The sequence below is a fragment of the Anas acuta genome, chromosome 1 (assembly GCF_963932015.1).
Source record: "Anas acuta chromosome 1, bAnaAcu1.1, whole genome shotgun sequence".
NCBI lineage: Eukaryota > Metazoa > Chordata > Aves > Anseriformes > Anatidae > Anas > Anas acuta.
Genome location: NC_088979.1, coordinates 197,278,907 through 197,291,250, shown reverse-complemented (window position 1 = coordinate 197,291,250; position 12,344 = coordinate 197,278,907). Strand labels below are relative to the sequence as shown.

General features: G+C 43.5%; 1 protein-coding gene across 3 annotated transcripts in view; it reads left to right on the top strand.

The window, feature by feature from the left end:
- The window catches only part of ELAPOR2 (endosome-lysosome associated apoptosis and autophagy regulator family member 2), a 100,577-nt gene that overhangs the window by 73,135 nt on the left and 15,098 nt on the right, over positions 1-12,344 (top strand). For all 3 annotated transcript variants that reach the window (XM_068669972.1, XM_068669974.1, XM_068669973.1), the window contains 8 exons: positions 320-408; positions 3,586-3,766; positions 4,473-4,601; positions 5,558-5,648; positions 8,264-8,366; positions 9,453-9,590; positions 9,826-10,089; positions 10,994-11,167. In XM_068669972.1, the coding sequence (XP_068526073.1) occupies positions 320-408; positions 3,586-3,766; positions 4,473-4,601; positions 5,558-5,648; positions 8,264-8,366; positions 9,453-9,590; positions 9,826-10,089; positions 10,994-11,167 (1,169 nt within the window). The remainder of the gene's footprint in view (positions 1-319; positions 409-3,585; positions 3,767-4,472; positions 4,602-5,557; positions 5,649-8,263; positions 8,367-9,452; positions 9,591-9,825; positions 10,090-10,993; positions 11,168-12,344) is intronic.

The window sequence follows — 12,344 nt, the reverse complement described above, 5'->3', positions numbered from 1 at the left end:
ATTCTTTGTAAGTAAGGAAATATTTCCATGCTTGGACAACTTACACGAATTACTGTGTGAAAATGAAGGGTTAGGGTGACTCTGGTTATAATGATTTACTGAATGTCACAGTGACAGTATAAGCTTAGGTAGTATTTTCCTTGTTACCCCTGCAGTTCAGAGGAAGTTTCATGTTGGCTTCATGTAGAAGTTTAATTTTTCATTCTGTTTTTGTATTTTTCTGCTGACTCACTTTGCTCACCAGATTTCAAGCTTGTTGCTATTGTTTTCAGGGATCATCTGATAGATTAACATCCTGTTTCTCACACTTTCTTTTTAGAAGAGGGATCCAGTACATGTATAGAGCGTCCTCCATGCACAAGCAAAGACTTTTTCCAGATCCACACCCCATGTGATAAGGAAGGAAAAGTAAGTAGAAAGTGTGGTATTATTTATAAGCTCTTTGAGCTTTCTGTGGTGTCTTGATTTGAAAACAAGGTTTTCTTTGAATTTCTTTCCCAATTACTTTTCCAATTTGCTTCCAGAACTGAATCTGTCTGAGTTGTGGGCATATCCTTTAGTTGCTTTCTCTGTAAAAATCTGCTTGTCTTGAATCTACTTAAAAACTCATTGTGGTAAATGCTAAGCTCCTTGCACTTGTGATTTTTCTTACTGGGTCCCTGGTGCTGCCTCTGTGCTCATACAAAAAATCAGCGTTGGAGCACAGGCCAAAGTGCTGTCCCAGAATAGACCTTACTGTTCTGTCTTGAGCAATCTTTCCTGGCAAATGTTTGGCTTGTGCCAGTGTGCCCTGTCCCAGCAATGCCCTGGCATAATTCAGGTGCTGGCGTAGAACAGGTGCACTGGATGCAACTACACCCATTTTGGGTGGAAGAGTGTTTGATATGTGCCATGCCCCTTGGTTTTAGTGTAAAAGAAGAGTCTATGATCTGTTTAAATAACAGTATAGATATAGCCTGGGAGTGCTCATGTACTGCAGCAGAGCCTAACTGCATATAATGTGCTTGTCTCATGCCCCCAAAAGCCTGACCTCTCAGTGGGTTGTTTCACCCAGGGGTCTTAGGTCTACTGAGTCTCCCATAGGAGGATCTCTGGGTGAAGCAGCCTGGATTTGGAGCTCTCCTGCTCTTTGTCCCAGCAGTCACACGGTGGAATTTGGTGAAGTAACTCCCACTTATTGGAATGTGAAACTCAGAGATGGATGGGCATGTGATCAGGCCTGTTTTGCCTCTTTTTTCTTAGATCTGGATGGGACAGCAAATAGACAAAATCTATAGCACACAGGGGTTGATGGCCTAATACTTGTTGGCAGGGTGGACTATTTTGAGATCTCCTCATCGTCTGGTTCCAAAATGCAACTGAGAGACTGCGTGCTTTAATAAGGAGAGCATCAGTGAATTTAGTCCCAGAGCTAGCAGGCTGCACAACCTGTTCTTGTCATGCTAATTCTTGCTCTGTTCACTTCTTGCAAGGACTTGAGGAATTAGCAGCAGTATTCACTCCTACACCCCCAGGTACTGAATCTTCTGGTTGGAATAAGAACATGTCATTAATGCACAGATACTGGCTGAATATTCAGGTCTGCTTGGTGCTTGGCATCTCTGGAAATCAGTCAAAGTTTGCAGTGCTCCCCAGCCTTTTCTCCAACTGATGCAGTTCAATCAGAGGACCTGACTCTGCAGCCAATCTGCAGGTGAACAGTGGCTGAAAAGCACCAGCCTAAAGGTGTATTGATCCATGACTTACTAAAATCAGACAGGTTTTTCACTGGACATCAGATTGTTGTCTGCCTCCTGCTGTCCCCACTTCATGTGTAGAAGTGGCTCTGGGAGATTTAAGCACTTGACTCCTATTGATTTTCACTCATCTTCTGCTTTAAAAATCCCAGGCTGGTTGCTTCATCCCCAGCTTTAGAAACCCTCACTTTTGTAGCAGTGGGCACTCTGACCCCTTTCTTTCTGCTCAGCCACAGTAAGATTACCTGTGTGTGTATGGTGTGTCTGGGCTCTGGGCAACCACACAGGCACTTTGCTAGCTTCTGATCCTTTTTATTTTAAATGCTGTGTACCCTTGATGCTGCTAAAGTAGACAGCAATACTCCAGGAAATCCTGTAAGTGTTTGGGAACAGCAAGGGCAGGCTGATCAACAAGGGTTGAGGAGATAGGAGCTGAGGAGTACAGCAAAGGGTGCAGAGAGAGATGTCACTGACAGAAAAAGCAGTCCCATTGTACCTGAGCAAAGTGATCAATGCAGATCCAGCACCAGCAGCCAGGTTCAGTCAACACTGCCAGATAAATCCATAGTGATGAGGCAGGACAAACGTCAGGCTGGAACATCAAGTCCACGAGGCATGGTCAGGATCTGGATCAGCAAGGTACATGGCCTGGCACGGGCGTGGTTGCAACACAACTCAGGCAGAGACCACGGGTAATATCCTCAGTTTAATTGCAGCTCCCAGGAGCCTGTGCTGAGGCTTCTTCCACCTTTTTTACTTTATTTTTTTGAACAGCTTCAAAGTTGGTCAATACTTCTTGAGCAGGTCTGTGTTATCAGAGGGCTAGCCTTGAGCACAAGCAGTTCAACACCCATGGTAGCAGCAGCATATGCTCAGGGCCCTAACAGCAAGGATCATATTCAGAAGGTAAAATCTCCCTCACCAAGCTCTGTACTCATGCCTCTGGCCTCAAGGACTCTCAGTTGCACTTCTGGACCAAACGGTGGAAGAATCCAGAGCAGGAGCTCTGGCGAGGTTAAAGTCTTACCAATTGGATTTCTCTGAAGCTCAGCTAATTTTCATTTTGAGATATTAAACCCCTTTAGGGATAGGCCTAAAGTCAGATGAAAATTTGAAACCCGACTCTGTGGGTGATCCATCTCAGCCTCTTCCTAAAAACTTGTGAAAACTTGCGTTGCCTTCAAGAAAGGTGATAGTGGAAAGGCAATACCTCTGTATACGGTAATGTTAAGGACTCACTCATGTTTGTGTTTGTAAATTACTCCTTATGTAATGTGGTGGGACTGGAGAAGAATTGGGACTGTTCCTGGCATTTGCTCAGTAGGTGGAAATGACCCATGAGAACTTGAGATATTGGCAAAGAATAGACCAGTGTGGAGAAAATGCAAAGCTTGTGACATTCTCTGATAACAGATACCTTTCAGATAAAGGGATTTTATAGTTGAGAAGTAATATGTAAGGTAAGTATGGTCAAAATGCAGAGATTCCTTGTGGAGTTATTAGAATTCTTAATCTGGTGTTCCTCAGAAACATTTTTTGTGGGAAAATCCATTAGATAAACAGTAATTTTATGGGAAAACTACATAAATAGTAATGAACTGTAGTAGTTGTTTTAAGCTCATATTTTTGCTTTGCTCTTTAAGACCTGACATCTTGGAACTGCCTGTGAGCCCAGTCACTTCTGTTTTCCTGTTTTGCCTTTCCCTTTATTGTTCTGGTGTGCAAGGTTCATATTTGGCATAAAATGTTGGGAATACCCTCACTTAATATACAAAGGAGACCTGGATATGTGCATCTAGCCCTAAAGCTGCCTAACACGTCATGTGAGCTCAGTGTCTTCTCCTTTCAGACTCAGATCATGTACAAGTGGATTGAACCCAAGATCTGCAGAGAGGATCTTCCTGATGCATTGACCCTACCTCCTTCTGGAGAGAGGAAGGATTGTCCACCCTGCAATCCTGGCTTTTACAGCAATGCCTCGTCTTCCTGTACTCCTTGCCCACAGGGCACTTTTTCAGATGGTACACAGGGTAAGAGTCCACAAAAAACTGCTTGTGTCCCCAGAAACAGTTGTCTGTTTGCATGTGGCTGAATTTAATCATCATAAGCTGGAATTCATTTGGTATAAAATTCTCAGTAAACACCACTAGAGAGAGGGTATTGAATATCTGTTTTCCCTCTGAAGTCTTTTCTTATCAGGGATTGCTACTCTGCATTGACCTGCTGTGTTCTGGATGCATTTCTTGGCTGGTATAAACATCCTAGGGGGAATTTTAATGGTTTCTGAGAAGGGAATCAGAACTTTTACAGTCAGTAATTCTTTTTCATCTATATTTTTGTCCATGCCAAGCTCTTCCCTGTGCAAATCTCATTTCAAGCACTGTCAGATGAGCACTCTGCCAACAACTTCCAGCTTAAATTATGTTTCATTGGTTCTGAGGTGTGTTGACCCAGTGGTCACCTACAGAATTTTGAAGGGACTTGCATTTACCACAAGTAGGGTCAACCTTTAAACTGAAGCCACTAAAAAGGAAATACAGCTTGGGGGATCAGTTGCAGTTCCCTTACTGTGAAGTTATGATCTGCGATTTATAAAATGCTAGTCTCGTTTATACTCTTCTGGTCCCCATATGTCTTTGACTATTTGATTATAAATAAGTTAATTATATTCTTAGATTATTATTTGAGATGTAGTTTCACTGCATTATTTCATTTTCCTACTCTCTCTCACTGTAGAGTGCAAAGCCTGCCCTGCTGGGACTGAACCAGCTCTTGGCTTTGAGTACAAGTGGTGGAACATCCTGCCAAGCAACATGAAGACTTCTTGCTTTAACGTTGGCAACTCAAAGTGTGACGGGATGAATGGTGAGCCAACTCCCTGTACTGTTACATGCTTGTCTTTATCCTGTGCTGGTTGCAGTTGTGATGGAGCACTCATCAAAATGAACATGCTCTTTGCCGTGAATCACAAAGAGTTTCTCCCTCTTTTTTTTTTATTGTACCAAGCTTGATAATTCCTGCAGGAAGCAGTGTCATTAAATATCACAAAGAGGAAATAAAACATTTTTTATACCAGAAGAGGGCAGGAGATACAGCTGACATGAAGTTCTCTGAGCTAAAGACATCCCACCATATACTTTGATGCATCTGAATAGCCCTGTTGATAAAAAACAGTTTGAATTCTCTCTAATTTATCTCTGTTCATGTTTTGTGGTAACTATGACTTTCAAAGACACCCATAACTCTTTTGGAAAACTTAATTAAAATTTGTGGTCTTTGTTCATTCAGCTCTCAGAACTATCTCTCTGCACATTTACTAAAATAGCAGCAGAGAGCAGTCACAGCTCACTTGTGAAAATGGTCCCATTCAGGACTTCTCTCACCTCCAGCCTTTGCTGAGAGATTTCCCTCCATGTGATCTGCCTGGCAGGTTGATGTAACTCAAACTTTGAATTCTACATTTAGAGAGGTGCACTGAAGTATATGCTTAATGTTTAATGCACAGATTGATTGACCGATTGAGTTTTAAAGCTGGAAGAGATCAGATGGATCATTCCTTCTGATGGGAAGATTGGCACAAGTTAGGAAATGTCAAATGATTCCAAGCTAACATTTGCCTATGAAATCAGCAATTAATGCAGTTACTATTATTTTTCTTTTCTTTCAAAAGCATTATTATACTGTTCTACAGCTTATACCAGACATCTGGTAGTAATGCATTGAATTGCTTAAAAACATATGGTAACACGGAATATTTTTCATGCTGTATGACCAACGAACCATTAATTTCTTGAAAACCTGTTCTTTTTTGTCCCATGAAGGTTGGGAGGTGGCTGGTGACCACATCCAGAGTGGGGCAGGAGGCTCTGATAATGACTACCTTATCTTGAACCTGCACATCCCAGGATTTAAGTAAGGAACAGGATTTTTTCCATTTATTTCTCGTTTACCTCTGCCTCTTACACCTAGTTCACATTACCTCTAGAACGAACAGTTTTCCTTTCTGAAGTGTAAAGATCATAGAATCCAAGAATGGTTTGGGTCGGAAGGGACCTTAAAGCCCACCCAGTGCCACCCAGGAGCCCAGGCTGCCCAAAGCCCCATCCAGCCTGGCCTTGGGCACTCCTGGGGATTGGGCAGCCACAGCTCCTCTGGGCAGCCTGGGACAGGGCCTCACTGCCCTCTGAGTGAGGAATTTCTTCCTTATATCCAATCTAAATCTCCCCTCTTTTAGTTTAAAGCCACTCCTCTTGTTGTACCACCACACCCCCTGACATAGCTTTCCTGCAGCTCCTTCACACACTGGCAGGCTGCTGTGAGGTGTCCCTGGAGCCTTCTCTTCTCCAGGCTGAGCACCCCCAGCTCCCTCAGCCTGGCTCCACAGCAGAGGGGCTCCAGCCTCTGAGCATCCTCGTGGCCTCCTCTGGACTCGCTCTGATCCATCCCTGTCCTTGTGCTGGGCCCAGAGCTGAACGCAGGCTCCAGGTGGGGGCTGAGGAGAGCAGAGCAGAGGGGGACAATCCCCTCCCTGCCCTGCTGCCCACGCTGTGTTGGTGCAGCCCAGCACACGGTTGGCTTTCTGGGCTGCAGGCACACATTGCTGGCTCGTGTTGAGCTCCTCATCCACCACCACCCCCAGGTCCTTCTCCTCAGGGCTGCTCTCCATCCATTCCCTACCCAGCCTGGATTTGGGTTTGGGATTGCCCCGGCCCAGGTGCAGGACCTTGCCCTTGGCCTTGTTGAACCTCATGAGGTTCGCACAGGCTCACCTCAAACCCGTCAACGTCCCTCTGGATGGCATTTGTACTGTGAAAGATGCCATGAATGAGACAAGAAGGAACCTAGATTTAGTCCTGTGTCTCCAGTCATTCCATGGCAGCAGACAATTCTGTAAGACTTTGGTTTTCAGTAGTGTTTGCTTGAGTCTGAGATGCCAGCTGGTCGGTTGTCTGGAAACTGAGAAAAGATATCCCTCTGTTTCTAAACCATCCCAAATTAACCAACTTAAACATGCCATGGAGTGGATGTTGGTCCCATGTGACTTTGCACTGCAGCTCCAGACAGCCTGTACAGTCTGTGCTTGCCCTAGAGCCAATGGAGAGATGCAGGAACCTTGGGAAAACAGGACATCCCACCTCTCATGGATCCTCAGATAGGATGAATTACCTTGTGCTTGTGTCTCTTCTTTTTCAAAAGAGTGATCTTAGACTCCTAGCTCAGACCCGGTATCAAGTATTATTATATTATTATTATATTGTTTCATATTGCACCTCAAATATTGTGTTCTGCTTTGGGACCCTCAATATGAGAAGGAAATTGAGTTGCTTGATCATGTGCAGAGAAGAGCAACAGAGCTGGCAAAAGGACTAGAAAATGAGTTATAAGGAGTGACTGAGGGAATTGGAGTTGTTTAATCTGGAGAAGACGAGGCTGAAGGGGAGACCTTATTGCTGTCTCCGAGTACCTGCAAGGAGATTGCAGCAAGAAGGGTGTCGGTCTCTTTTTTCAGGTGACAAATGATAGAACATGGTGCAATGACTTCAAGTTGCTCCAGAAAAGGTTTGGATTGGATGTTAGGAAGAATTTCTGCATAAAGAGGGTGGTCAAGCATTGGAATAGGCTGCCCGGGGACATGGTGAAGTCTCCATCCCTGGAGGTATTTAAGAGACGTATGGATATGGCACTGAGGGACATGGTTTAGAGATGGGACTCAGTAGGTCACATTGATTGTTGGACTTGGTGATCTTGAAGGTCTTTTCCTACCTAGATGGTTTTATGATTCTATGATTAAGATGAATAAGGTATGGCGAAACGCACCTCACCTTCCCTTTGCTGTATCTCAGCTGAGTGGGGTTGTGATTTCTTATATCAGATGAGCAAACCCTGCTTTTTATTTCACAGTATGGCCAAAGAACAATGAAAATAAAAGAGAAGCAAGGAATATATCCATGGAAAGCTCAGTGTGTCCCAGCATTGCTCCACTGCAGTCATTTCTGAGCTGCAGTCATTTCCATTGCAGGTGTTTCCTAGTATTTCTCTGCTGTAGTCACAGGGGATTCTCCAAAGTGGTCCCTGCTGCTGAGTGCTTGGGGGAGTCAAGGGTATTTTTAAGCGTTTAATACTTAGCAAGGGAACACTCTGAATATTTCATGGTTTGCATGAAACTCCTGAATGCATCTTCTAGCGGTAAAATGTAGATGCAAATGAATCAGTGCAAATCACTTAAAGCTACTCCTGTGTAACAGATTTAAGAGATAAGATTCCCTACTGATACCTTCAAATTTGGGTATTGATTGTAGGGAGGGAACTGTACCATAAAGAAGTCAAACCCTTAAAAATAATCCTGCTGTGCCCAATACTCAGTGCAGAGCTGCTGTGCAGACCTGGTCTCTGTGGTTCTGCAAGGGCAGGTTTTATGTGACAGGATTTCAGTGGTTTCTCTGCTGTACAAAAAGCAATTGGGAGGATTGACTGCTGCATGTCTGGAGAGCACCTTGTAAATGTTTCATTCTGTCTCTGTTAAATAGACCACCGACATCAGTGACAGGAGCAACTGGGTCAGAACTAGGACGGATTACTTTTATTTTTGAGACCATCTGTTCAGCAGATTGTGTGCTGTACTTTATGGCGGTAAGTGAGACCTCTCTCTCCATGACTGACGACTGAGCCTGGTATTCCACATGTCACTTTAATACCTCTACATTGGCGTGATTAGTTGCACTTGGTGTATCATGACTAAGATTAAGCATGACATTATTTTAGTATCTGCGGTGCCCTTGCAGAAAGGATTTAATTAATGACCTAGCAGAGTTCCTCCACCGCTTGAATTGTGAGCCATTCTTGGTTGTCTGTTTATTTTAAAAGACATCATTTGACATCAAAGAGCCAAACTTCCCCTGTTAAAACTCTCAGTGGCTCTTGTGTGGTCAGGTTTTCCTCCAGAAGTTCAAAAGCTTTGCAAGTCAGGGAATAGGACAGTGGGATGGGAGAAGACAATGTTGGAAACTTAGTCTTGATCCTGCCAGTGACCTGGAGAATCTGTAGTACAGCAGACATTTGTCTGTGAAAACAAAGTGCCATTGTTTTTATTTTCATTATCCATCAGCTGAGGAAGGTAACAATATCTGACCACTCCCTTGCCCCTTCCATTGCAGTGTGAAGCTGGTGTTTTTCTTTGTGTTTAGTGGTAATTTAATGAAATCTACTCCATCTTCCACTGGGCCATTTACAGCTGATGGAGAATAAGAAACAAAAAGATAGACAGCACGTTTCTTTTTCTCACATAAGTATTGATGCTGTTACACTAAAGACACCAGCAGACTGGATATCCAAAGGTGGTAGAAGCTACAGTATTTCTTTGAATTTTAATCTTCCCTTCTCTGTACACTGGTACCCATGTATTTTATATATAAACAGAATTTGAAATCTGAAAGAACCATTGTGCTGAATCTGTCCTCATAACGTTCATAATTTGCCATAAGACTTTAAAATCAACTGCTGTGGGAATAAGAACATCTTTTTGAATAAACACTTATTCTCAGCTGAAAAATTGCCAGTGATGAAAAGCTGGATGAATATGTTTTCTCCTTTATTAAATGTTAAATGCAGTTGTAAAGTCCTTTATATATATATTAATTACTATATTATAAAATACTAATGCTTAGTATAGTATAACCCCGCTTTTTTCTTTTTAATTTAACTGTCTCTGTTTTATAGGATATTAATCGAAAAAATACTAATGTGGTGGAATCATGGGAAAGAAGTAAAGAGAAACAATCCTACACTCACATCATCTCCAAAAATGCTTCCTTCACGTTTACCTGGGCATTTCAGAGAATAAACGAGGGCCAAGATGTAAGTATTTCTTTACACACAGGCCTTTAAACACAGCTTTCCTTGGACACTCATTGTGAGAGCACTTGCCTTCCCTCAAAGCTCACAGTCTTCTTGTAAGGGGTCACCATATAGCGTCACTTGGGAGGCAGTTGTGGATAAACCACCCATGCAGAAAGGCAGCTGCATGCATAAGTCAATGCCCACATGCAATGGCATGATGGAACCACTGTGGTTTCTTTGGCTCTCATTTCAGAGCAGGCAGTTCATCAACGACATGGCAAAGATCTACTCCATCACAGTAACCAACGCAGTGGATGGAGTCTCCTCTTCTTGCCGGGCCTGCGCGCTAGGCTCCGAGCAGTCGGGCTCATCCTGCGTGCCCTGCCCGCCGGGACACTACATCGAGAAGGAGACCAGCCTGTGCAAGGAGTGTCCGGCCAACACCTTCCTGTCCATCCACCAGGTCTATGGCATGGAGGCCTGCATCCCATGTGGGCCTGGCAGCAAGAGCAACAAGGTACAGAAGCTGTGATTGTCTCAGAGTGAGGGGTAGGTTGGAATATAAGCACTCAGAGGGGCAGTTTGACTGCTTTCCTACAGGTATGTGCTTTGTTAGCATGGGATTGTGATTGTAACCAAGTCCATTCTTCCAGATATGCCCCTAGTCTAATTTAGGTTTGTACACATAATAAGATAAAATTGACCACACTGGCTCAAAAAAATGGTCCAAGAAGCTTTCAAAAAGCTGCACTGGGACAGTGTAAGAACAGAGCAAACATATACATTATTTTCACCTAAAACTGTCCCAGACTCTTTCTGGTTTAAACTTAGGGATTTACCCAGCTGCATGATGTTTCTGTGCCTTTAGGAACCTGTAACAAATTTGTCTTGTATGAACTTGCCCTTAAACCTTGATAAATGTTTATCACATGCAGTATCCTTTGGCAAGGAACTGCACAGGGGCTTGAAGAACAGCTCAGTTTCATTCATGTTCTTCCGGTCTCCAGCTGAGTTCATATCCTGTCCCCGTTTCTTGAGCTCTGATTTTTGGTTTCCTTTGCAAGATGCAAGAGTAAGTGAGGCCATGGTTCTGGTCTATCTACAGGGTTTTAAGCTGGGACATTGGGATCCTAAAAGCACCCACAACAAAACAAATCAAGAAACTGCATTTTCTTGGACAGCAGAAAGTCAAGGCTTAGGAACTTCAAAACCCTTCTGAGATGTGATTGCAAGGGACTGAAACAAGAATGGGAATTTTCCCAGGGGAAAGGTGAATCACAGAAACAGGACAAATCCCCCTCCATCCTTAACAAGGAAAGCAGTCCTGTCTGCGCCTCCTTGCTTTAACTCCCAGTTGCTGTCTGTACGGTTTGCTGCTGGTTCATAACTGCTCTTTAATGTATTCCTCTCCTCTTCTGAAGGACCACTCTGCCTGCTTCAGTGACTGCACGGTGTCATACTTCAAGGATAACCAGAGCCTGAATTATGATTTTAGCAACCTCAGCCAGGTGGGCTCGTTAATGAGCGGGCCCAGCTTCACCTCCCGTGGGACCAAGTTCTTCCACTTCTTTAACATCAGCTTGTGTGGGAATGAGGTGAGCTCTGCGGGCATTGAGGGCTGGGGGGATCACACTGAGACAGAAACTGGGCTCCCCTCACAGCTGAGCTCTCACCATCACTGTGCAAATGCTTTCCTCTGGATCTTGTCTCCGGTCAGGTGGCCATAAGCAGCCATGTGATGTGCCAGCACGGAGATAACTGTGCTTAAGGCACAAGTAACCCTCAGAATTGAAAGCATGGTCACATCCTTGCCTTTTCTCTGTTCTCATGCCTTCAGTCTTTTAGTTCAGCCTCAGAGTCTGAGTGTTTCAGTTGCTACTTTCAGGACTACTTTCCATATGTTTACTTCTTTGTGACTTGGCTGGAGATGTTGCTGTCAGCACAGCCCTTGTCACCCTGCTCTCTGCACACTCCTAGTCAGGTTTGTCAGGGGCCGGGGTGCTCATTGCTGACTTTGCAGCCTTTTGAAGTGGTGTAAAAATGTGTTTAGTTCACAAGTGTGAACAGTTTCTGCTTCTCCTGTGGCATATTACAGCCTGATTCCCTGAGTCAGGGTTTTCCCTGGGATTTGGAGGATACCAGGGCATATTGTCACATACATACATTGACATTTTGGAGCAGTAGCAGTGATGGGTATTACCCCATGAAAGCCAATGTGTGCAATTTACATTAATGTTTTTCCCTGTAAAGTTCTGAAGTTTTTTTTTCCATACACCAAAGGGTATGCATAAGCTCAGGCAAGTCAGTAGTCATATTTCTTTACTGAGTTTTGCATTCTTTGCGGCTTAAATATGTATTTACCCACCTGAATTAGAGCTGTTGACGAATAAATCCACAAAGATACTCCCCTGTGGATCTGGTTTTCATTTCCCAAACATTTTTCCCTACTACTACAGTACTGTCAACCATAGCACCAAGTCTGCTTGCTTGGCATTTTGGAGGGTCAGGCCTGCTGAATTTGCTGATTTGTCTTTCGCTGCTGCTGTTCTGAGATTCTAACATTGGTCTTGACATGTGACATTAATGCAGCCTTGAAGGCTATGTATCAGTTTATGTTTTTCACGTATTTATGCTTTGAGAATATTTTATCTGGTTTAAACTCCAAATAAAGAGATATTCTACAGTATATTATTTACAGGCAATATGTTTGTTTGTTTGTTTGTTTTTTTTTGTTTTTTTTTTTTTTTTTCAAGCCATTTTATTATGCTCTGC